Source organism: Antechinus flavipes, chromosome 3, assembly GCF_016432865.1.
Source record: "Antechinus flavipes isolate AdamAnt ecotype Samford, QLD, Australia chromosome 3, AdamAnt_v2, whole genome shotgun sequence".
NCBI lineage: Eukaryota > Metazoa > Chordata > Mammalia > Dasyuromorphia > Dasyuridae > Antechinus > Antechinus flavipes.
This window is the reverse complement of record NC_067400.1, coordinates 52,735,346-52,763,039: the sequence shown is the minus strand read 5'-3', so window position 1 is coordinate 52,763,039 and position 27,694 is coordinate 52,735,346. Positions and strand designations below refer to the sequence as shown.

The window sequence follows — 27,694 nt, the reverse complement described above, 5'->3', positions numbered from 1 at the left end:
ACTTGAGTTCAATTCTGCCTCTTAACAGATATTGGCTATGAGACACTAGACAAGTCCCAGGAAACTCTCTAAAACTATATAATTTCCAGATGAATTGTGACTTTCAGTAATCAGATTAGAGTTAGTTCCCCCCTTCTTAAGTTCATTATATTTATGAAATCACAAAGCCAGAGCTGCTGCCTCCTATTGGCTCACCACAGAAAAGGGGGGCATCTTTATAATACTGTATTTAGAGAAGGCAGCCATTTAAAGAGGTCATGCCATAGTGTATAGAGAATCAGGGCTGGAGTCAGGAAGAATCATCTCCTTGAGTTCAAAACTAGCCTCAGACACTTACCAACTAGATGACTCTGGGCAAGTCACTTAACCCTATTTGCCTCAATTTCCATATTTGTCAAATAAGCTGGAAAAGGAATGGCAAATCACTCTAGTATCTTTGCCAAGAAATACCAAATGGGGTCAAGAAGAGTTGGACATGGACAAAACAACTGGACAGTAACAATAATAACAAATATTATTCTCTCTAAAAAACCTCGACATAATGTTATATTACTAACTGGATGATTCTGGGCAAGTCACTTAACTTTATTTGCCTCAATTTACATATTTGTCAAATAAGCTGGAAAAGGAATGGCAAACCACTCTAGTATCTTTGCCAAGAAACACCAAATGGGTCAAGAAGAGTTGGACATGGCCAAAACAACTGGACAATAACAATATTAACAAATGTTATTCTCTCTAAAATCCCCGACATAATGTTATACTAAAGATTTTTAACTTATTATGCAATTTACTAATACAGTGCCATGGGATCATAATATTTTGTTTTGTTTTTAGTGGCAACAAATCAGGGCCCCCGCTTCTGGGAGCCACCAAGCTTTGCTCATCACTGAGAGTCCATGTAAATCAAATAGTGAGAAGGCACCAATGGGGAATTGCAAAGCAGAATGGAAGTATCTCAAAAGATAAGCAAAATGCACAGATTTAGAGAATCCACCTCAAATGTTCACATGGACTTTTGTGCCTGATTCTGTGGCAGAGCATTGCCAGCTCATATTGGTCTGATCACCCAGAATTGGACACACTGTAATTTGACTTAATATAATGAGGTCATTTTGATTCTCTTTGAGAATCAGGGACCACCATCACCGATGCAAGGGATGGCAGCTCTGCAGCTGGAAGGGAACTCAGAGGCCATCTTGTCCAATCCCCTCATTTTACAGATAGGAAAACTGAGGTCCAGAAAGTTAAGTGATTTAACTGGTCTCATGGGTAGGAAACACAAGAGATAAAATTTGAATTTAAATCCTCTGACTTCAGAGCTAGTGCCTCTTATGACTGCCCCCAGGGTACAAAGCCACCCCCAACCCACACACCTGGCATGGCGAATGGAGGCAATGGCACTGCTGAATTCACTGTCAATGCTCCTGCAGTTGTAAAACTCCTCATAGGCCGGCCTGGCAGAGCCTTGGTATTCAATCCGGCTGATCCGACAGATTCCCACGATGAGGATGATCAGCATGAGGACGAAGGCCACGCAGAGAGCGCCGATTATAATGTAGAGAGAATGGCGCGGCATGTTGCTCAGGCTCTCTGCCATGGGTCCAGACCTCCACTGGATATCTGTGAATACAAGGAAGCAAACAGATGGTAGAATGTTACTAGGGGAGCCCTTCGAAGGTCTATCTCCACTCCTTCCTGACTCTAGTACCTTCAACCTTGAGGTACCTATGTCCCGGGCATTATACTAAGCACTTCACAAAATATTATCCAGTGTGATCCTCATGACAACTCTGCATGTAGTGTTATTATCCCCATTTTATAGTTGAAGAAATTAAGGCAAACAAAAGTTAAGAGACTTGCCTAGAAAATATAGTTACAAAATGTCTAAGGCTGAATTTGAACTCCTCCAGGTCCAACACTCCATTCACTGATTCATCTAATTGCCTTATTACTATATCAATATTCAATATACTATTCCAAGAGCTGAAAATTAGACCTTATTATTTATTATGATATTAAAGTATAGTATTTATTATAGTATAGTACTTTATTATAATATGTAATATCACAAAGAATGAGGACCTATACTAATAGGGCTTTTTATTATTATTTTGTTTTATTGATAAGGATAATTCATTCATATTTAAGGTATAATTGCCAGTTTACATTTTAAATGTAATTCTTCTTATTATTAAAATTTTTTATTTTCAAAACATATGCATAGATAATTTTCATTTTTTTTTGCAAAACATTTTTTTTAATTGAAGCTTTTTATTTTCAAAACACATGCATGGATAATTTTTCAACATTGACCTTTGCAAATCCTTGTGTTCCAAATTTTTTCCCTCTTCCCTTTACCCCCTCCCCTAGATGGCAAGTACATAGATAATTTTCAACATTCACCCTCATAAAACCTTACTAATAGGAATTTTTTGGACAAGATGATGACATTGTTTCTATAATAGGTAATAGCTCAGGAATTTATAAAAGTGGGGATTGTTTGGGAGCTTCCAGGAAAAGGAAGCTAAACAATTGTACAGCTTGAAGGGACCTCAAATGATAGTCCAACTCCTTCTTACAGATGAAGCAACTACAACCCAGGGAGTCAACATCAGAGACATGAGATACAGATACCTGAACAGAGTCCAGATGATAAATAATAATCATCTATTGGAAAATAGGATTTAAGAAAACTTAAAATGAGTTAGTAATGATAAGAGAATTGCTAGGGGTCAGATCCTAAATGATACAAAATTACTGTCACTGATATATCAACAATATCTTTTCTCTCACTTTCTACACATAGTTTCTTTTTTCATTTTTCTCCTTCAATACTATCTTACCACATTTATTATACATATACCATGACTTCTGGCAACTAGAAATAGATACTGGTAGTAAATAGGGACTGGTCTGTCTGCTTTCAAATTCTCTATCATGTTGTGCACTGGTTGTGCCATCTGTGGCCCCCCAACCCAATCCAGTCCAGTAAACGCCTACTTTGTCTAAGTGTAGGCACTGGAGATATAAATAGAAAAAATGGCCCTGTCCTCAAAGAGTTTTCATTGTCCTAGGGGAATATAGCAATTGGGAAAATGAGCCATTGTAGAACTATGTCTTTGCCACAATATTTCTTTAGGGGTCATAGAAGACTATCACATGGAAGATGGTACCAACCATTCTTTACTCCCTCTGAGAAGGAAGGTAAATTTTTTTAAAATTTCAAGAGAGGTTTGGCTGAATGAAAGAGAAAATGCTTCAATTTAAATATTGTGTAGAGAAATTTGCTGACTGTTAACATTGTCAAATGTTAGAAATATTGGGGGTGAATGTGATGCAGCCTTCTAGTTTTCAAAGCTTATAGTCTACTTGGACTAATGAAAGAAAATGACATAGCATAAACCATTATAATTTCTTAGTTATGGAAATGTGCAAAAAGAACTATGTAAGAAATTATAACAAACCAACTCATAATTTACAGAATGATCCACATTGCTTTTCCCCTAAATTAAGTGTCCACAAAGAATAGTTTGAAGAGATCTGGTATACATTTAGAGATTCAACTGTTATTTTCTGGCTGATGAAAGTGCAGTATGACTCACTTGATTTCTAAGTATTTCAACATTCTCTCAGAAAAAAAAAAAGTATAGGCTACAATCCAACATCAGCACAACTATGCTAAACTTTCAGAACAGCCATAGCATGAGCATAGCAGATATGTACTGGCATTTGGGGTCTATCCTTTATTTAGATAGGATTGTCCACAGGAGTGCCAGATAACCTTCTGTTGGATTTCTACAATAATATTACTGTATTTCGTGGAAATAATCTACATATGTAACATTACATATGCATGAGCATGTGTACATGTATTGACAGGCAACATGGCATAGTGGATAATTCTGGACTTGGCATCTGAAAAATATGGATTTAAAACTTGCCTCTGACATTTACCAGCTCTGGAACTATGGGAAGATTGCTTCTCTGACTTTCCTTTTTTTTCTATAAAATGGTGATAATCATATGTACAGTGCCTTCCTTCTGTAATACTTTAGTTTCAAATCAGATAATGTATGCAAGTGCTTTGTCAACTGCCAAATGTCAGTTATTATTATTATTATTATTATTATTATTATATTTACAACTATATTCCCCTCTCCCTCCGTACCCCACACACAGACACATATATAGAAGGTCCTCTATCTCAGTCTTCCAGTGCCTCATGGTGTTGTGAAGATGATCCTAAATCTCCTCTGATGTTCAAGATCTATTAAGCTCGAGTCTACAAAGGTGAAAGAGTTCTGAGCATGGCCCTGAGGATGGTCATTCAAGAACCAGTCTGGTTAAGTCGTCAGCCAGGTCATACAGTAGTTAAGAGTGCTGGATCTGATATCAGAAAGATTACTTACTGGGTGACTCTGGGAAGGTTACTCTTTATTTATCATCTGTAAAGAGCAGGATAATAATAGATCTTCTTTCCAAGGTTATATTAAGGCTCAAAGGAGATACTATTTGTAAAGTAATTTGTAAAGCACAATACTTGGCACCTAGTAGTCATTACATAAATGGTAGCTACAAACTATCTCCTACCAAAGGGGGAAGGGAAAAAGAATTTATGATTATTTTAGCTGTGATAATTCATAAAACATGTTAGTGTTTCTGTTGGGCAAGAGTATCTATATCAATGAAATCCCAGTTATTTTTAAGTATTATATGTGTATGTGTGCGTATGTGTATACACACATACACACACACACACACACATTCACTATCACAAAATCAATCAATCAACAAGAATTTATTATGTACCTACTATGTGCTAGGTACTGGGAAATCTGAATCCAAAGTGAAACAGTCTAACCAGGGGAAACAATGTGTCCATATGTAAATATTAAGGGGAAAGAAAAGATAGAGAGTAATTTGAGGGATGGAGAAAAGAGTAAACTGAGGTTTAAGAAAAACCTCATGAAGAAGATGATGCTTGAAATGACCTTTGAGGATTCTTACACATATTTGATATCCATTAGACCCTTCCAATTGAATATGAATTTTACCAGATCTTTTGGTAGTGCTTATTCCATACTGCTTTTGCTGTGGGGGAACTGTCCAGGTTCTTTCTATACTCCCCAAAAGAAAAACTTTCTGGCTCAGTTTTTGAAGAGTTGCTCCCATGTTACCACTGCCTCATTCCCCTATCAGGAGGAAAACACTGTACGAGTTGTTTTTCTCTTGAAACCTGCTTAGTAACCTGACTCAATTTGACTGACAGCTTAGCTAGTTAGCTTGAATAAATCCAAGACTGTGTCTGAAATAGAGCAAAATTTATTTACACCAAGTGGTTGTATCTGGCATCTCACATTCCATCCATTATCCTCATAAGTCTTCAGCTTTGCAGTATCCTGGGAGATCCACTGCATGAATCATTTACTACATTGGATAAAGCCCAGGATGGCAAAAAAAAAAAAAAAAGGATGCATCAGCAAAGGGATGAATAGGATGACCTCATTAGCCAACAGCAGGTACATGGCCCATGACACATGTATGCTTGGTGCTCAAGACACATTTCCCATTTGTGTGACCCAGGAAGCCCTCGGAAGACAGGCTAACATTTGTCATAAACATACCTTTCACTAATTTATCTGGCACTTTGTAAATCCCAGACAGCTTTTGTTTCCCTGTTGTAGGATTGTAGCCTCATCTAAGGTTTGTTAGGACCTTGAAGATCATCTAAGTCCAACCTTCTCATTTCACAGATGAGGAAATTGGAGCCATGAAAATTGTGATTTCCTCAAGGTCACACAGATAGGAATTATCAGAGGTAGAGTTTGAATCCACATTACAGGAAGCAAGATCACATATTTAGAGGTAGAAAAAGACCTCAATCTACCTTTTATACCTCACTTGTTGGTAATATGGTATCCAGCAATGCATCATATACATATATGACATTAGGCAAGAGCAGACTGATTATAGAATTGCATGTTAAAAACCTTCAACTAGCTCTCACAAGTCATATTAGTTGAATTTTGGCTTGCATTATATCATTATCTGGTATCATTTATAATGAATGATAAAACAAATAATAGTATTCCTATTCAATTTTTATTAACAAATAATAATAAATAAATAAACTAATAAATCAAATTCTACATTATTTGAATTTGGAATAATTAACACCTACCTGTCATGTCTTCTAGACCTATATCACAGGGTTACTATGTGGGCTCAACTGAGATAATGCATGTAAAGTGTTTTGCAAACCTAAAATGCTATGTATATATATATATGTGTGTGTGTGTGTGTGTGTGTGTGTGTGTGTGTGTGTGTATATACACATAGCATTTTATTATATTTATTATATATATATTATATATTTATATATATTATATATATATTACATATATATATAGTTTCAATTTTTTTCAAGTTTTTTTCAAATTTACTATTATTGTTACCTAAGCAACTTTAGCTAGCAATGAGAAAACCTTATGTTTCTCAATGCAAACAATACCCAGTATACATCAGGCTATAATGCTTCCTTAGGGTGTTTTCTTTCAATAAAACCTGACAGATGTGAGATAAATCCCAAAGCAATGGATGTGGATGATGGTGACTCAAATTTTCAGACACCTGAGTTGTTATGGTAATTTCCCAGAATACTCTGATTTATCTCGGGACATGGACAGCATCAAATACTAATAAGAATGGTAAATTATCTTCCCAGGATGATGGTTACAGCTCATCTCTCTGTGTAGACCTGAAAAAAAAATCTATGGGATAGACCTTATTACATTTTATTATTACTGATTGGATGTTGGATAATGACTACCTGCCAAGTATGAGAAACCGTTTATGGCCCTAGGCTAAAATTAATAGCAAAGGTTGCTGTGGAATAGCTAAAATAGAACTAATTGGCATGTGAAATTGTAGAAGCTCTGTAGACTAATGCTTTCTAACAAGATGCATAATAATAAGGGTCTCTTAACTGGTTTTGGTTTATAGCTCTGTTAGTTAATAGGCATTTACCAAGTTAATAATAATTATCATTAATATTAATAACAATTGCTAGTATTTATATAGAGCTTTAAGTGACTGCACAGACACTGTACTTCACAATGGGGATATAAAGATGTAAACCATTCCTACCCTCAAGAAGCTCACATTCTTTTCATTTTGTTTTGGGTTTTTTTTGTTGTTGTTGTTATAAAGGAACTTTCATTCTAATAAGAGACAGCATGTAACGAACCAGATGAATATAAGAATACATTAAAAATTATGTTAGAGGGGAAGCAGCTGGGGGGAGAAAGAAAGAACTGTGCTGAGAAGTGACAGAAGTCAGAGAAACTAAGAGGCAGAGCATTCTAAGCATGGAGTAAGGTAGGCTAAGGGCCTGAAGATGAGAGATGGAAAGTAATGTGGAAAAATACAAATAAGTCAGCATGTTTGTTTAGTCATTTCAGTCTTGTACAATTCCTTGTGACCCTACTTGGGGTTTTCTTGGCAAAGACACTGAAATGGGTTGCCATTACTTTCTCTAGCTCATTTTACAGATAAGGGAAACTGAGGCAGAGTAAAGTGACTTGCTCAGAGTCACACAACTAATAAGTGTCTGAGGCCATTTTTGAATTCAGGTGTTTCTAACTTCAGACCTAATATTCTATATACAGTGCCACCCAATTGCCCATATAGCATGGAAGGGAATAAAGAATCGGAAGACTAATAGACTAACAAGGGCTTTAAATACCAAACAGAAGAGTCTCGTGTGCATCTCTAATTTGCTACCCTATCCAATAGAAATGGGGGCTGTGATTTTCCCTAAAGGAGGAAGGAGGAAGAAAGATTAGGAGATAATTGAACTGCACAAGTAAGTATCTTCCATGCATATTAAGACAGTTTCTGTTTGGGAATTTTTCACAGAATTGATTCTAGTTCTGTCTCTATCATTTTTCCCTGTGGTCTGAGAGGTCAAGTCTCAAAAACCCTTGGGAGCTTTCATGGAGATGAGTGAGTCCAGCTCCCAGCCTTCATTTGTTACTACCAACTGCAGGAAAAATCATCTGACTTTTTCCCTTTAGTGCTGTTTCTCTCTCTCTCTCCTCTCTCTCTCTCCTCTCCCTCTCTCTCTCTCTCTCTCTCTCTCAGAGCTGCATTCTAAAATCTTGCAGAACAGGAACAGCACAAGTCCTGTTCTTGGGGTCAGAAAAAAACAGGTTCAAATCTGCCCATGAAGGCTGACTCCCTGGAGGACCAGTGGCAAGTTTTGCAGCTTTGCCTGACTTTCCCATCCCGCATCTATGCGGTGGAGACTTTGCTATTACCAGAGCCTTTTATAATTATATTTATAAATTATTTATAAAAATGTTTATAATACATAATTATAAAGATTTAACATAATACTAATAGCTGGCAAAGATTTAGCAAAGATTAAAAAAACACGTTGCCAATATTATCTCATTTAATCCTGGCTGAAATCCTGGGAGGTGGGTGCTACTATCATTCCCATTTCACAGATGAGGAAACTGAGATGGTGCAGTAGTTAAAACACTGGATCTGGAGGCAAGAAGACCCAAGTTTGAATGTGACCTCAGATACTAGATGTATGTTCCTAATCAAATCACTTCACTGTTTTCTACACCCATTTCCTTATCTGTAAAATAAGAATAATAACAGAGCCTACTTCACAATGCAATTGTCAGTATCATATGAGATCATAATTGTGCTTAGCCCAGTGTCTGGCACATTGTAAGAGCAATATAAATGTTGGCTATCGTCATCATCATCGTCACCATTATCTATCTACTTATTAAAAATCTGAATCTGGATTCGAACTCAGATCTTTCTGGCTGCAGATCCAGTATTCTATCTACACATGACCTATCTCCTATACAATGTATGTTCAGCATCTTGTGAGTTTAATGTGCTACTTAAGATTCAATTATTCCTAGAGTGAGGGCAGAGAAGTCATTTGATAAAATCATAGGATGTTAGAATTTTAGAATTAGGCTAATACTTTCCTCTGAAGGCAGATAGGTAGCTCAGTCAATAGAGCGCTGAGGTGGGAGACAGAAGCATCAAGTTCAAACTCAGCCACAGATACTTACTAGCTGTTTGACCCAGGCTAAGCCCACTTAACCTCTATTTATCTTAATCTACTGGAAAAGAAAATGGAAAACCAACCCAGTACTTTTGCCAAGAAAACCCAATGGAAGTGTTAGTGTGCTGTAATCCAAGAACTGAGCAACCAATCCTTACTCCTATTCTTTTCATAGATGAAAAAATTAAGGTCAAGAAGGGCTAAATGAAATACTCAAGACAGTACAACTCATCAGTAGCAACATGGTGAAGATTAATCTTGAAATCATAAAATCTGGATTTGAATCTGGACTTCATCCCTTAATACTAGAATAACTCTGAGCAAATCACTTAACTATCAAAATCTCATTGCTTTCCTCTGAAGGAGCTGGACCAAACAGTCTCTGAATTCTCTCCTATCTTTAGTGTCCTGTGATTCCTGCAATAGTATTTCTTAGAAAAGGGAATCAGCTGTTTTCCATATTCAAGGACCAAATCAGGACATGATTAATGGTGGAAGAGAAGGATTTCTGATTCTGTTTAAAAGGAGGAAAATGTTTTCTTCAACAATAGAGGCTTTTGGACATTCTCGTTGTTGACTTTTTTTGGTGGTTCTTTGAGATTGGTTAGATGTGAGCCTGTCAGAAGTCAGGGAGATACAAAGGGCATTTCTAGTTATCTTCAAGCTCTGTTGTCCTATAAATCAGTGACATCAGATGCCAAAGGGCTTGTTTACTTGTTTGCTTAAAATCCAATTCAACAAGAAAATATTTTAAGGTTCTTTTCCACACTAGAATTCTTCCATTTTTATGAACAGAGGCTTTTCGAGGTCATTTGCTCTTTAAATTGCATCACAGCATCATTGTGCTAATTTTAGGATCAATCTGCTATGTTTTATCTCTATAACATTCTATTCACTCATGGCTATTTTTTTTCAGGAGCAGATAGCAAATTTATTGGTGAAAGCAGAGAGCAAAAGGGCCAAAGATGACACATGGTGGGGGTTGGAAGTAAGGGTTTGGGGAACCCTGAAAATGTAGTTAGTTGTTTTAGGGGCAAGAGGATAATTTTTAGACTGAGAAAGTTAGGTGGCTCTTTGTGAAAGGGGAAGTTGCTCTTAGCCATTCAGTACCACCCAAACTAACTCTTCATAGTTGATTATTGTCCTTAGATCCAGCCACCAACACTTCTACTTCTTCTGTCATCTTCTCATCCAACATGACAATAATAGCAATCTCCTAACTGGTCTCCCTAATTCCAGTCTCTTCCCTTCTAGCCCTAGGCTGCCATATTTCTTTTTTGAATTCATGGTTCTGATTATATCACACACTCAAAAATTTACAATGCCTACCCTCTGCCTCCATAATGAAGTCTATATATGCCTTTTAATATGGCACTCAAGAGAAGACACTTCCTTCCACTCCTTTGTAGAGGTTGAAAGTCCACAATTTTGCTGAATTATAAGAATATTTATTATATAGGGTGGTTTTTTGAAGAGGAAAGGAGAAGGAAGAAATTTTCCCAATATAGCACTAAAAATTCATTTTTTAAAAAAAGTCACACAAGATTCTCCATGAGGTCCTAAACTGTTCCACAAAACATAGCCTCTTTGAGTAATTCAATGAGTTACTAAACAATTCCATTGTTGGAAAAATCTTCCTTGCAGTGAATGTTGAAAATTATCTTTGCATATGTTTTGAAAATAAAAGGCTTTAATTTAAAAAAAATCATCCTTGTATTAAACATGTTTTTGCTTTACATCATCCATCATTGTGCAGTTCTTAGATTAGGAAAAACTTAAATATGAAACCTGCCTCCACTCTCTCCACTCTGGGCAAGTCACTTAATTTCTCCATGCTTCAATTTACTCATCTGTAAATGAGGATAATAACAGATAATAACAGCACTTTCACAGAGAGGTTGTGCATGAATTAATATAAGAAAAGTGCTCTGCAAATATTCATGTATTCCACAGAAGCTGGTTATTTTCCTTCCATCAATGAATATGGTAGCCATCTGGTCAATGTTCCTCAAATAAGGGGACATTTTTTGATGTCACTGGTGTGGGGAAACTTCTAATGCATAAACTTCTATCCTGATGCATCTATGATGGTTAGTGTTAGAAAACTGTGTAAAGAATAGACGACAAAAGCAGAACTGAAATCCAGGTCTTCCCAAACCTAAATCTAACCATCTCCCATAATGCCTCTTTATATTTTAGATATTTCCAAATGTTTAAGAGTTGTCACTTCTCAATTTCTGCTTCTTTGAGTTTAATAATTGGAGTTCCCATGGCCATTAGTCAGAGATTTTAATTCCCACTTCTTTGTCTTCAGTACCATTTTGAAATTTTACATGTACCACTATAGAGTCCGCAACAGGGATTTAAGTAGCCTAGTAAATAGCTAGTAAAGCACTAGTAAAAGTACCTAAAGTAAATTATCTAGTAAGTAGCTGGTAAATAATAAAATGGTGAAGAGTATAAAAAAGATATCACTCTGGGCCTCAGTTTCTTTCTTTACAAAAAGAAGGTATAGGACAAGTTACACACTGTTCCATTAGTTCTAACTTTCTGATTGTCTTTAAATAGTTTTCCATGATTCATGGCATTATGCCCATTTATTTTAGGAATAAAATAATATTTTTGGTGACTATTGGTCATTTTTTGGATCATTATGACATCTCACTCTTTTTCTACGCTACTTTTACCGAGAAAATCAATCTCTATTTTATGTTCTTGGAGGCTCTTTTCTCTCTTAAATCTTCTGGCCTGTACTTCTCCTTTCTGATTCATATTCTCTTCATAACTAGTCACTCCTATAATTTATCAAGGTCATTTTGATTCTAATCCTTTTTTTTTTGTTGTTGATAAGGCAATTGGGGTTAAGTGACTTGTCCAGGATCACACAGCTAGTGTTAAGTGTCTGAGGTAAGATTTGAACTCAGATCCTCCTGATTCCACAACAAGTGCCCTATACATGATCCCATTCTTTAAATGAAATCTGCTGAAGCTGAGTGTCATCTGAAAACAATTGTTCAGGTACATTCAGCTGCCAAAATCATCTTCCTAGAATGTGGGATTTGACTATGTCACACCCTACTCCATTCAATCAATAAAAATGACTCTTCTGGGGTCAAATATAAAAATCTTGCTTAGCTTTCAGAGTCTCTCATTTCCTGACCTTTCCAATTTTCCAGTCTTCTTATATCTTATTCTTCTCCACATACTCTCTGATCCAATGAAGCAAGATGCTCCATCTGTCAACTCTGGGCATATTCACTGGTTGTCCCCCATGACTGGAATGATCTCTCTCCTCATCTCCACCTCTCAGTCTCCCTAGCTTTCTTCAAGTCCCAGTCCAAATTCTGCTTTCTTCAGGAAACTTTTCCTGATCATCTTTAATTCTAGTGCTTTCCTACTATTGATTATTTCCAATTTATGTAACTTATTTACATGTTGTCTCTCCCATTAGGCCATGAGCTCTTTGAGAACAGGGATGGTCTTTAGCCTTTCTTTGTATCTATACCAGTTAACAAAATGTCTGTTACATAATGTTTAATAAGTGCCTTTTTACCTATTATTATAAATTATTGTAAAAGTAAAAATTATTGTAAAAAATTTTATATATATATATATATATAAAATTATAAAAAGAATTATAATTTGATAGTTCTAACAAGGTTTTCATAGGAAGTTGTTCTATAAAAGTACTTTCCACACCACGGAATGCCATATATCTCTTCTTAAGGTTCTTAGAAAACTAAGAAGCTTTCTTTAATGCTATATAAAATATAAGTGCTCTTTGCTAAAGTTTAATTCCTTGTGATGCAAAAGTGTTTTCAAAGATTGGTACTTATGAAAGATAAACTCTAGTTGATTCTTCAAAATGAGCATAATGTTCCTTTGCAAAGTGGGAACTGAGAAACAAAAATAGACAAAATGTAGGAACTTTGGTCCTAGACTACTTTCAATTATATAAGAATGACAGAGTTTCCTGGTGGAAGGAACTTGACCTTGGATGAAGTGAAGCATACTCACAGCATACTATGACCAGAAAAGTTTTGGACAACCACATGGAGAGAAAAAAATAAGGTATAGCTATTGGGATTTGTGGTAGTGAGCAGAGAGAAATGGAGCCAGTGGATGTGATGGGAACCTGAACCAGAATTGAAATGTTGAGGCAAAATGGCAATCAACACAGTCTGAGGTTGTGTAATAATGAGAGGCTGTATCGTAACCCACAACACAAAACTCATCCCTGATTTTTGTGCCTTTTCTAAAGAGATAGTAGTAGCCTTGCTCTCCCTATTCGTGTTAAAGGCACTAGTGTTCAGAAGTTTTATACTTAGATTTTACCTTAATTCTTAAGCTACTAAACCATGGTTAATGCTTGAATGCAATGTTAAGGGGAGGTAAATTAGGAATACCTGGAAAAGAAGGACTCCTATTTCACCAGCCTAGTTGGGGGCTCATTGAAACTACTTTTTCACCAGCTGCTTGGGGGCTCAGGTTATAAAAGAAAGAGATCATTTATTGATTTATTTTAACAATTTCTCAGAGCAAAGAGAATATTTTCAACAGGGGGTATCACTAGGAATAAAATGAGCCAGTAATAACAACGGGAGTTGGGTAAGAGAAGTAAGCATCCATAATCCCTTGGCCCTAATGCTAGGTTTAAAAATATACTTTGCCGGGGCATGGAGAAGAGGTAAAGGAATTGGGAGGAAAAAAAACCTACCTGAAAAGAGGAGTGAATTATGGGAAATTTCTGCCCACACAAATGACAAGTAGAGTAAAGTGATTGAAAGTCCTGCCAGCTAATCTGAGCTACTGCCCCTAGAGAAGTTACATTTTGTATGTTGCTCATAAAATATAAATTACCAAATTCTATTTTTTTTTTGCTGAGGCAATTGAGAAACTTACCTAGGATCATACCACTAGGAAATGTTAAGTATCGGAGGCCAGATTTGAACTCAGGTCCTCCTGACTTCAGGGCTAGTGCTCTATCCACTAACTACCTAGCTGCCCCTAAATTCTAAATTCTTTAAAGAATTCTTCTGTTGTATTCCCCCACCCCAAGTAGCTTATACATGGCTTGGAACACAATAGACATTCTACAAGTCTTTTAAATGAAAAAGCATTAAACATTTACTATGTGCCAAGAAAAGTGAAAGGGGCAAAAAAAAAAAGAAAATCCAGTTCTGTTCTAAAGGAGTTTACATTCTAATGGGGAAGAAAATGAATATTGGGGAGTGGACATATGGAAGTGTTGTTTTTTTTTTGTTTATTTGTTTGTTTGTTTAGAGAAGCTACAAGGATAGTGAGTGGAATCATTGAGCAGCTATATAACTCCCTCTTTTGACATGGTCACTGGTCCTAGAGAAGAAGTAGAAAGTGGGGAAGAGAATGACCGAGCCTTCTAAGAGGAGGGATAAGGCAACATATGGGAAGACAGTCAACAAACAATAGCATGATGGAAACATGACCAACAAAAGGCAGCACACAGCAAGAAGATGTCTGACCAAAAGCAGCATGGTGATTGGGTCAAACTAAAAATGGTGATAGTTTTCCACTTAGAAGAGTCTAGGCTAGTGAAGGAGTGTGAAAAGATTTAAGAATTGTATCATTTTATAGTTACAATTCCTTTTTTTTCACTTTTTAATATATATTTCAGGAACCAATTTATCCTTTGATTCAATTTACAAAATGAAGTGTTTACTGAACCAGGCTGTAATTGGCTGGTCTCCCCTACATGATAGTAGATTCTCTTTTTTATGTAAATATATTTATACAATTATTTTGCTGCATAAGAAAAAAATCAGATCAAAAAGGAAAGAAAATGAATAAGAAAACAAAATGCAAACAAACGACATCAAATAGAGTGAAAATGCTATGTTGTGATCCACATTCAGTTTCCACAGTTCTCTCTCCGAGTGTAGATGGCTCTCTTCATCATAAGATCATTGGAACTGGCTTTAATCATCTCATTCTTGGAAAGAATCACATCCATCAAAAGTGATCATCATATAATATTGCAGTTGCCATGCACAATGATTTCCTGGTTCTGCTCACTTCACTTAGCATCAGTTCATATAAGTCTCTCCAGGTCTCTTTGAAATCATCCTGCTGGTCATTTCTTACAGAACAATAATATTCCATAACATTCACATAACATAACTTATTCAGCCATTCCCTACTGATGGGCATCCATCCACTCAGTTTCCAGTTTCTTGCTACTACAAACAGGGCTGCCACAAACATTTTTGCACATGTGGTCCCTTTCCCTCCTTTAAGATCTCCCTGGGATATAAGCCCAGTAATAACACTGCTGGATCAAAGGGTATGCACAGTCTGATAACTTTTTGAGCATAGTTCCAAATTGCTCTCCAGAATGGCTGGATGTGTTTACAATTCCACCAACAATGTTTTAGTGTCCCAATCTTCCCTCCAACATTCATCATTATCTTTTTTTGTCATCTTAGCCAATCTTAGAAGTGTATAGTGGTATCTTAGAGTTGTCTTAATTTGCATTTCTTTGATCAATAGTGATCTAGAGCACCTTTTCATATGATTGGAAAATGTTTCAATTTCTTCATCTGAAAATTGTCTGTTCATATCCTTTGCCCATTTATCAGTTAGAGAATGGCTTGAATTCTTATAAATTTGAGTCAATTCTCTATATATTTTAGGAATGAGGACTTTATCAGAGCTCTTAAATGTAGAAATGTTTTCCTAGTTTATTGCTTCCCTTTTAATCTTGTCTGCATTAGTTTTGTTTCAAAATCATCTATTTGGTGTTCAATTATGAGTTCCAGTTCTTTTTTGGTCACAAATTCCTTCCTTTTCCACAGATCTGAGAGGTAAATGATCCCAAGTTCTTCTAAATTACTTATAATATCACTCTTTATGTCTAAATCATGAACCCATTTTGACCTTATCTTGGTATATGGCGTTAGGTGTGGGTCAATGCCTAGTTTCTGTCATACTGGTTTCCAATTTTCCCAGCAGTTTTTGTCAAATAGTGAATTCTTATCCCAAAAACTGGGGCCTTTGGGTTTGTCAAACACTAGATTGTTATAGTTATTGACTATTTTGTCCTGTGAACCTAACCTATTCCACTGATCAACAACTCTATTTCTTAGCCAGTATCAAATGGTTTTGATGACCTCTATATAGCTATAATTCCTAACTAAATGGCCACAAATATTGGGAAAAGATTGAAATATCTGTGGTTATCACAATGGACCCTCCTGCTTGTACAGATATGGATTTCTCTTGATACAATATTATATCTTGTTCAAATTTTCCCAAAATTCCTCTCTCTATTCAACACAATAGAAATCTTTTTTCCTTGGTCTTTTAAAACCTAAGAGGATCCAGAGCAGCACTTAGGTTATCTATCTGCCATCTTTCATTTGGGGCCCATGATAGACCCAAATCCATCTCAAGTCACATGGTCTCTGAAAATTACCATTTTTATGCTGCTTGTACAGCACAAATAGCCACTGGTGTCACCCTGAATATGTTCATGTCCATCTCTATCCATTATCACTGAAATTACTTATAAATTTTTTTCCTGACACTGAAGTCCCAAAATATACACACATGTAGCATCTTCAGGAGAATGTAATCCTTTAGACATTTAAGCCTTAACTCCATTTTTAAATGAAATGAAGGCTGTTGTTTGTTCTTTGTTCTCAAACAGGACCATGACATCATGGAGATGATTCCATAATATACAAGTGAATTGGATTTAAATAAGGTAGGGCTGAGCTTCACTTTCTCCTCCAGAGCCATCTGGGTTCAGTGGCAAGATATAGACCAAGATGGCCAGAGATGGCCTTAGAAATTTTGTTCTAAAAACATGGAAGGGCTAGATTTTAGTACAGGTGAGGCTATATAGCAATGTTCTCCTTTCTATACCTTGTCTTATAAATTCAGGATCTGATCATAGAAAACAAGATGCAGAAATACTTACGGACTTCACAGTTTGGTCCAATCCAGTTGTGGGGACAGTGGCAGATGTAACCATTGGTCTGGTCTATGCATGTCCCAGAATGATGGCAGGGGTTACTCTCACACTCATTTATCTCAGTCTCACAGTCTTCACCTAAGGGAATAAAAAGCATTACACAAATCACAGCTGCAACATCAAATCCCTTGTTTTAGCTTATCAATAATTGCTTTTTATGGCTGGCAAAGGCATGGGCAGGTAAGATTTATAGCTCCTTTTATTCCAGCAGCAATTTTTGCTTCATCCAAGGTATAAAATACTCAGGCCTATGTATGGCAACTCCCTGGTTCAAAACAACAAATATGGTCCTAAACTAAAATCCTTTACACCAGTCATTTCATCCTTGTCTCTTAGAATTTGAGTTTCCTTCATGCCTCACACAGTCAAATAAGTGTACAGCAATGGTTCTGGAGTCAGGAAAAAATTAATCTTGAATTTAAATCTTTCCTCAGATACTTACTAACTGGATGACCCTGGGCAAATCATTTAACTCTGTTTGTCTCAGTTTCTTTCTCTGTAAAATAAGCTGAAGAAGGAAATGGCAAACCACTCCAATATCTTTGCCAAGAAAACCCCAAATGGGATCAGAAAGAGTTGGACATGACTGAAAAATGACTTAACAACACATTATATCTCACCACCATTCCTCTATCTCAACGCAAGCAGAATAGAATCTACACTAAGGGTATCAAACTCATGTTTTCAAGCTTGTAAACATTCACTAGAGTAAAATGCAATTGGTAAATATTCAACAAAATAGATAAAAATACAATACAACATGGGAAAATTAATTTGTGGTTTTCTAATTCAGTAGGCAGCCCAACTATCCATTTCTATTTGAGTCTGACACCATTAACATACACTCTGAGAGCATCTTTGTATCTCACAGCTCCTGGTACAATAAGTACCCTATACACAGTAAGCCCTTAGTAAATGCTTGTTGAATTGACCATTTCTCAAGGAACTGTGAGTGACAGCTACTATTACCATATCATTATACTACCACTCCTTCTCTTGCTAATAGTTAGCCTTTATGTAGTACTTTAAGGTTTACAAAATGATTTACTTAATTATCGTATTTGATTCTCACAACTACTGTAGGAGGTAAGTGCCATTTTTAATCCCATTTTAGAGATGAGAAAATGAGTTCAAGTGACTTGTCCAGGGTCATTTAGCCATGGAATATCTAAGGGAAGATTTGAACACAGGTCTTCCTGACTCAGTCCTAAACTTTATCCACTATTCATTGTGTGTAAAGTACTCCTTAAAAACTAGTTAAAAGCAAATGGCTAAATAATCTCCCAAGGAGTAAGCAATCTACTCTGAGAGATTATTTGTTCTATATGACCAGAGATTTTCCAGAATTGAGGGTTTTTCTGGGCTGAAGACATGCTTGGCTGGTTAGTTTGGGATCTGATCAAATTCTATGCCCCATTCTGTATATTTTGATCTGCTCCTTAGAGACTCGGGTATCATGCTGGTAGCTGATGACTTTATTTTTAAATATTTTTATTTATTTTGCTAAATATTTCCCAATTAATTTTTTTAAATTAATATTCATTTAAAAATTAGTTTTAAATTCTACTCCTCATTCCTACCCATCATTAAAAAGGCAAGCAACTTCAGTAATGACTTTAAGCCTTCAGTTTACACAGAAATTAATAATCTCCACAAGATTAGCCCTGAATCAGCATTGGTGGATGCTTTTCTATCAACTATTTGTTTATCTTGAATTGCTAAAGGTACCACATGTTGCTTCTGTCTTCTTCAGCAAGAGAAATAACAGCATTCCAAAGATCATGGCATCATAGCCGTTCCATTTCACAGTCTTTTCAGTGCTTAGCTTTCCCCTCAATTATTTTTAAAGTGCAATTGGTTGTAATCACCCTAATAGCATCTGAGCTGGACAAGGTTGATTATATTTCAGCACTGTCTAAATGAATTTGCTATTTGTAACAAATATAGTCATTTATGTCAATAGAGAAAATATCCAATTGATTTCCTCTTGCTAACCAATTTCTAAGATTGTCTTTGTATTAATGTGGGGAAATCACTCTCAGGAAGAAAGGACAACCATTGGACAGTTACAAATAGTGTGACATGGTATTCCAGATACGAGATATGTGAACCTTTAATGAGCTGAGAAGCAAAAGATCTTGACAGATATCTAGCTCAGCAACCTTCTCTCTTTCTCAGAAAGCCAGTTTGGAATGGGGAAGTACCACTCAGAGTTTCTCTTTGGGGCTGCCAATAGAAATTTTGTGAACTCTTGAAAAATGAAAGATCACCAGCTCTGTACAGCTTTCCCCTCGGCCACTAACTAACCTGCAGCCCAACATGAGTGCCAGTCCCATAAATCACATTGCTCTAGATCCTGGGCAGTCCCAGAGCTTTAACCAGCTGCCCCACCCCCATCTTCCTGTAGAATACAGAGATCTACTCTAATCTGCCACTTTTCTGTAGCACTACACTCTAAGGATGTGGCTTTGGGGAAATTTATGATCTTCCATCTGCCTTAGTTTCCTCATCTGTAAAAGGAGAAGGTCAGATTTTTTGATTGGGAGCTTCCCTTCCAGATCTAGATTTACAATCCAGAGGATCCAAGTGAATATACAGTGCTTGTGTGCAAGAGGGGCAATTGTGATAAAAAACCTGAAACTCCTCAAACAAAAAGTTCCCTTAAATTCCAGGATCCCAGTTGATTATGTCATCAACTCAAGAGCTATATTTTGAAAGACTTCAGAAGTCCAATCAATGCAGTGAACTGAGGACAGAGTATGCTAAACATCATCAATAAACATTGATTAACTACCTACTATGTACCAGGTACTGTGCTGACAACAGTGCTTACCTCCTGACGGAGGTGATGGACTTAAGATGAAGAATAAACATGGCTTTGACATGGTCACTAGGGGATTTTGTTTTACTTGTCTATGGATATTTGACACAAGTGTTTGGTTCTTCTTTATTTTTAGTGATGGGGTGGTGAAGAGGAGAGAAACAAATATTTGTTCATTAAAAATAAATTTAAAATCAATTAGCCTTCCCTTCTAATTGCTCTCCTTTCTTTGTACCAATCTAATCAATTCCCCACACAACCACTGAAATGGTTTTCCTAAAGTTATTTTGCAAAATTATTTTCTCTTTCTTACCCAATAAACTTCAATGGCTCCCTATTGGTTTTATGATAAAGAATGATATCACTTTTTTAATCTTTAAAGCCTTTTATGACCTAGCCCCACACTACCTTTCCATGTCTGGAATACAACTCTCTTTCTCATCTTTTAGACTATGTCCAAAGCACATATTAAATACGACTTTCTCCATGCAGCCTTTTCTGATCCACTCCTTCATCCTCCCCTCCGCAATTACCTTACACTTATTTTGTGCATACTTCCATCTGTCCTTGGTTTTATTCTCCCTATTTTTATCCCCTCAGCAGAATGTAAGCCTCTGGAAGGCAGGAGCTGCTTCTTTTTTGTCTCCATGTTCTCAGAGTATATGCAGCAGCTAGGTGGCTCAATGGATAGAGTGTGGGTCTGGGAGTCAGGGAAACCTGAGTTCAAATCTAATCTTGGACACTAGTTATTTAGCCTGGGCAAGTCACAACTCTATGCACTTCAGTTTCCTCATCTGTAAAATGATCTGGAGAAGGAAATAGAAAACCACCCCAGTACCTTTACCAAGAAAACCCCAAATGGGATCATGAAGAGTCAGTTACAACTGAACAACAAGAACTGCAGGGCCCAGCAGGTGCCTGGCCCACGGAACTTAGATGTTGTTTAACATTACTGGAATCCCTTCTCTCTCTATTTGATTTCAGTATCAAAAAGCAAGAAAAGATCATTTTAGTTCAACACATTCATTTTACAAATGAGGTCAGTCACAAACACTTAGAAGTGCAAAATAATTCTAATGAGTCCCCAGAATAGAATCTGGATAGAATTTTGGAGGGTTTTTCTTCAAATGGATACTCTGCTGCATCTTCCCTCATCATTTCCAGACCGTCCCAGCTATTTCTACATCATTATTCCCAGTCATTTTTAGAACTTGCCAGCTACTTCTAGGCTTTCTCAGCCTTTTCTAGGCCTTCCCAGTCATTTGCACACCTGGCCTTCTCTTCCTCTATCTAGTCATCTTTCTTGGGATCCTCTCATCAGAACCACATTAACTCTTCCCTGCATCTCTAGGCTGTTAGAGGTGAAGTTTTGACTTTAATTGCCTGAAACCAGATTTCTATGTCACTTTCTGGTCATGTCACTGTATGCATCACCCTATCACCTTTCTGGTTCTCCTTCAAAGCTTATCTTCTCCCCTCAAAATGTAATCTCCTTAAAAGTAGAATCTATGTTTGTATATTTATATCCTCAGTGGCTGGCAGATAGCCAAATAATAATCTATTATCCTTTCATTTATCTATTGATTCATTTATAGACATCATGGAGGGACTTTCAAAACCAATTAGTCCCATTCTCTACATGAAACTATGATGGATCAAAAAAAAAAAAAAAAAAAGAAAGAAATTACTTTTCTAAAGTCATACATAGCAGAGGCTGGTAGGACTAGGACCAGAATCTGGGTTTTCTGGATCTTCTCCTGGAGTTTTTGCTTTGGAACATACTGCCCCTTAAAAAACTGCTCTCCCAAGAAGGCTGCCTTCCATCTCCAGATTTGTAAAGCTCTCTGAAAAGCAACCCAATTGATTCAGGCCTGGAAGGGAATTATTCAGGTAGCACCAAGCACCCAAGACCCACTTTGAATCTCATCTAAAACCTGTAACTGGTGTCAGAAACCCAATAGACTGTTATTATCTTGGAGAGGACCTAGTAGTATACCAAACCTTTCCAGGAATATTTCGCCTCAACTGGACAAAAAGGGGAGGAGGGGGACAAAGACAGAGAGAGAGAGAGACAGGGTCTAAGGGTTCTATATCCTCATCCCATCTCTTACAATCTCTTTTTCCTTCAACTCTCAGCATCAGTCATTTAAATTACTTAAAATACTTTCCTAATCTCCATCAAACTACTAACATCTTTATCCCCAAATTACTTTGTATCCATTTTGTATATAGTTATATGTTTGCACATCATCTTTCCTAGCTAGATAGTAAACTCCTCAAAGGAAAAGATAGTTCTATTCCTATCTCAGTACAGCAATAATTTCTGGCATACAGCAGGTGCTTAAAGAATGCTTCTTAGTTAATTGATTTAGAAGAGCTATTCTACACTCCTCTCAGAATGCTATATTTTAAAGAAATCATTCTTTTATATGTATTTTCAGGGTGATGTTTTCCCCATCTGATAAGTGAACCTTTTTTTTAAAAAATGGATGATTTTTTTTCCTTCCCTTCTCCTATCTTTGATTTCTCGAGGGCTCTTTTTTGCATTTCTGGTTCTCACATAGCATTCATTGCCCCACGATATCTTTTTATTTGCCGATTTCATTATTGTCTCATCTAGTTCTAGGGAACACTCACATGGTGCTTATGCCAACAGCTGTTCAAACTCTGTTCATGCTCTTATACTTTATTCCTCCCGCTATCTCAGGGGAAGCTTGTCAAAACAGACTCACAGAATCCTCGAAAAGCAATCACAGAAGAGCAGAAACAACCTCCAAGGTCAGTGTGCCCAACCCCCTCCCCAAAGCATGCAAGTCTCCTGACAAATAGCCATCTGAAAAGTTCCTGTCATTGAGACAACCACAGTAGAATAAACTTTTTAATTGGTTGCAGAGCTAGATAATAACAAAGTTAAAGCCACAACTTGTGTAAGCCTCAAGACCTCACTGAGTCATATTAGCTCTCCTGTCTCTCTGCCAGATCAATTAAAAAAAGAAAAATGTTTAAAACATAAAACTTATTAAATTCTATGAGTGAAACGAGAGCAACAAAAACAAGACATGGCAGAATGGACCTTGGCCAGAGAACAAACAAAATAGTTACATAAATGGATTTGCTACCTACTACCATTTGTTTCCCACAATCCCATTATGGTAAAGTAGAAAGAGAACTGGGCTTGGAATCAGGGAACACTTGGGGATAGATCTTGCCTCAGATACTGATTGGCTACATCGGGCTTCATTTCCCTGAGCTTTGGTTTTCTTATTTGTAAAAAGGGGTTAAACAAGGGATATCGCCTTGCTGACAAAGGTCTGTATAGTCAAAGTTATGGTTTTCCCAGCAGCAACGTATGACCATGAGAGTTGGACTCTAAGGAAAGCTGAGTGCTGCATGATCGATGCTTTTAAGTTGCAGTGCTGGAGATTTTTGAGTGCCTTGAAAAGCAAGGAGATCAAATTAGTCAATACTTAAAGAAATTCATTCAGACTATTTATTGGACAGTCAAAAAACTAAAGCTAAAGCTTAAATACTTTGGCCACATAATAAGAAGATGAGACTCCTTGGAAAAGACTGATGTTGGGGAAAATTGAAAGCAGAGAATGAGATGGATAGATAGTGTCGTGGAAGCAATGAACATGAACTTGGGTGAACTTCAAAAAATAGTGGGGAATAGAAAGGCTTGAAAAGCTAGGGTTCATGGGTTCCCCTAGAGTTAAACATGACTGAGCAACAACACTACTACCAATAGTACCTATTTCATAGAGTTGTTTTAAAGACATAAATGACCAAAAAGGATTTATGATTTCTCAGGAAACTCCCAGTATGAGAGCTTTCTCCACCAAAACAAATTGCAACCCATCTGTGATTTAGTAAATAAATCCCAAAGAGTTGCCTGAGGCATGTGGGGATAAGAACCTCTCCAGGGTCACTTAGCATAAGTGTTAGTGATAGCTTCTGAACCCAGATCATATTGGTTTCAAGCTCAATATCCTATCTACAATGAAATATATGTTAAAATGTGTATACATATATAATATATACATAAACACAAGTATATACATGAACACACACTTTATATATATATATATATATATATATATATATATATATATATATATGTGTGTGTGTGTGTGTGTGTGTATCTGTATCATATATATGTATACCTTACATGTTTACAATATACATCTATGCATATTATATATACACATATTTGTATGTATATGAAACACTTAAAGTTTTAGACCAGTTTTATTATTTTCTTTTGTTTCTGACAGATCTACGATTTCATCTATGAAAGAAACACCGAGATATCATGAGGTCAAATGATTTATCCAGTGTGCCACAATCAGTACCTACTAGAGGCAGAGCTTTAGCATAGGTCATCCTGTTTCTAAATCCATCTCTACTCAGGTAGTGGATACCAGCAAGGAGCTACTCTATGGCTACCTTGATATAATTTTCTTACCTTACCAAAAAAAAAAAAAAAAGACAACCTTATTATCTCCAAAGAACAGATGAGTAGTGTGAGCATCAGAATGAACAGGGTTCAAGAGAAGGAAGAAATCTGCAATTTGTGAGATTTTTCCTGAGCTGGAAGTAACACTCCTCTTAAAAACTTTCATGACATTTTTCTGAGAGCAAAAATGCATGTCTATAATAAATGCAGAAGAGGTCTAGCAACCCAATAAAATTCAATCCAGAAATTATTAATAGCCTAGAATAGAAAAAGTGAAATGGATATAGTCACCGTCAACCAGGAGTTTATAATTAAATTGAGCTTATCATTTAAAAGCTTATTTGGAACGGTGGTGCTCTGGCTATTCCATCCCTACCATTTTATCAGCTATAGGAGGAAAAGTTGGAGGACTGGCCTGTGTACCTATACATCATATGTGAAAACTAGCAAATAAGGTTCAATTCATACAGAAGAGTGCCTTGAGAAGAAGTGATGAAGTTATTTAAGCTCTGGTTGCCCCTTTTTCAGAGTAAGTCAAACAGCAATTTCATTTTATATTCCACTCACAAATGTTATTAGAGCAGCACAGTGATTTAAAAGGAATTGATTTTTCTTTTCAACATCATTATCAAAAAGGAGGTAGGAATAAAAAAAAATAAAAATAAAAATCTGCTTCATCAAGCCAGTGAAAGCACAAAGATTGATTATGAATATAATAACTGGAACAAGAAAATGATGAGCAACGAAGCTCTAAGAACTGTTAGAGTAAATAGTCAGGCAAATGTGCGTGCTAGAAACAGTTCTCTAAATAGGAAGAGCATGTAGCAAAGAACATGAATTTCTCACGTTTTCAGGGGCTCACAGAAGGAAATAGATTTGTTTAGTTGGAATTCTGTTAGAAACCCCAAACATCATAGGTTACAGAGGTTCAGATAAAAAGGATCCCAGGGACTATTGAGCCCAACCAGTCCAATAATGATCTGAGAATTCCTCCTAAAACATAATCAACAAATGGTCAACCAGCCTGGACATGAAGACTACCAATGAGGGGGCACCCTATTGCACTATGAATAGTTCCATTTATTAGGATGTTTTTCCTTATCCCTACCTGACTATCTACAATTTCCACATATCACTGATAGTTGAGCCCTCTGAAGCAAAGGGAAAAAAGCTCAATCCCTCTTCCATAGGACATCCCTTCAAATACTCCCATTTCATCTCTCAAAAATCTTCTCTTCTGAGGATTAAAACTCTTTTTTTTCAAATAATCCTTATATGGCATGATTTTAAGGTCCTCTGCTATCTTGGGTGCCTTGTTTTAGAAGCTCTCCAGCCTATCAATGTCCTTCTTAAAAGATAACACATAGAAATGAACATAACACTACTCCAGATATGTTAGAACCGAGATAAAGTTTAATATGCTTCTCACCTCCTTGGTCCTGAACCACATGCCTTCAATGCAGTTTAAGATTTTATGAACTAGAACCTACGTAAAGAGGTATACATCAATAATGGAACAGCTGAACAAATTGTGGAATATGGATGTCATGGAATACTACATGTGAAAAGAAATTTTAAAAGGGATGGTTTCATCACTTCACATATGATCTAGTGTAATTGTTTGCTGATGCCTCAAGTCTGTTTCCTCTCTATTCATCCTCCCTTAAACTATCAAAGTGATCTTCCTGGGGAGCAGAAGCAACTATATCATTCTCTCTATCCAAAAATCTATTCAATTGAATCAGTCACTAAAGACTTGGTAAGCAGGCAATGTGCTAATCAATGGAGATACAAAAAGAGGCAAACGATGATCCCTGCCCTCAGAGGGTTTACAATCTAATGGGAGAGAAACAAACAAATATTTATAAAATGAGTTATATTTGAGATAAATAGGATAAAAGAGAGAAGATACTTGAATTAAGAGAGGTTAGGGAAAGCTTCATGTAGAAGGTGACTCTTCATTATCTCTAGGATCAACTCTATATTCCTGTTTGACATTTAAAGTTCTTTATAACCTGCTTCCCTCTTCTTTGAATTCTGTAATCTCGTGACACTGGCCCCCTTGAAGTTCTATATACAAAGTTCTCCATTTCCAGGCACCAGGCATTTTCCCTGGCTTGTCCCTCGATACCTGTAAAGCTCTCTCTTCCATCTCTGCCTCCTCGCTCTGACTTCCTTCAAGACTCAGCTAAAATCCCACTTTTTGCAAGAATCCTTTCTGATCCTTTGTAATATCAACACAGGCATCAAATGAACATATGCTGAATTCAACTGAAGTGAAATGAATGAGTAAAAGGAATCCATGCAATGTTATATGGAGAAGATGGTGACTCTTTTCCCTGCAAGAGCATAGGGATGGCTACACTGGGAATGGGAGGAAGAGAAGAACATGCAAATATTCATGCTTACATATACACACTCCCTCTCCTTCCTCCTCCTTCCTCCTCCTTCCTCCCCCTCCCTCCCTTCCTCCCTCTGTCTTTGTCTCTCTCTGTGTCTCTGTATCTCTATCTCCCTCTGTTTCTCTCCCTCACTTCCTTCCTTCCTCTTTCCCTCTACTATCCCCTCCTTCCCTCCCTCTCTCTGTCTCTGTCTGTCTCTCTATGTATGTGTGTATGTCTCTCTCTCTCTCTCTCTCTCTCTCTCTCTCTCTCTCTCTCTCTCTCTCTCTCTCTCTCTCTCTCTCTCGTCAATGTGGCTCTCAGAAATCTGTAGGTTAATAAGCACACCAGCAAGTGAGATTGTCAGCACATTACCAACAGTTTTCATATAGGCCTCTTGAATTGGCTCTTTTATTGGCCTCTGATTTCTTGGTAAAAGTGGGAATTTCTCTCTAAAATTCCGCAACTTGTAAACCTAATTAAGTCCCACTTTACATTCCCAGAGCAAACTCTGAAAACACAGACTCTACACTGTGTTCAAGAATCTGGTACGTTGTGCGTTTATTCAAATAACAGGAAAAAGGAATGTTGTGAGAGCCCCCCACCCGTCCTCAACCCTCTTTCCCTGCTGCTCAAAATTTGGAATATCCAGGGCCCCTTCCATACAGTCCTAACTCCATGTTATTTGAACTGGGAAAGTTTGAGACAGAAAAACTGTTCTTCTCCAGCTTCCCCTGTGAATTGCCTTCATCCTTAGATGTAACCCCCCTCAGGTTAGGCAGGGGGTGGTGGAAAGCATACTAAGATCACAGCTTAAAGCTGGAAAAGAACTTAGAAGTCGCTTTATAAAGTCCCAAGATCCCTAACAAGTTAAGTATGCCCATGAATATACAGCTAATTAATGTGAAAAGCAGAATTTGAATCCATG

The 27,694-nt window shown here is 36.9% G+C and overlaps 1 protein-coding gene across 1 annotated transcript in view; it reads right to left on the bottom strand.

Annotated features, from left to right (window-relative positions):
• The window catches only part of DNER (delta/notch like EGF repeat containing), a 330,352-nt gene that overhangs the window by 5,608 nt on the left and 297,050 nt on the right, over positions 1-27,694 (bottom strand). Inside the window, exons 11-12 of the mRNA XM_051983379.1 lie at positions 17,055-17,186; positions 1,377-1,623 (exon numbers count right to left, since the gene is read on the bottom strand). Coding sequence (XP_051839339.1) covers positions 1,377-1,623; positions 17,055-17,186 — 379 coding nt within the window. The remainder of the gene's footprint in view (positions 1-1,376; positions 1,624-17,054; positions 17,187-27,694) is intronic.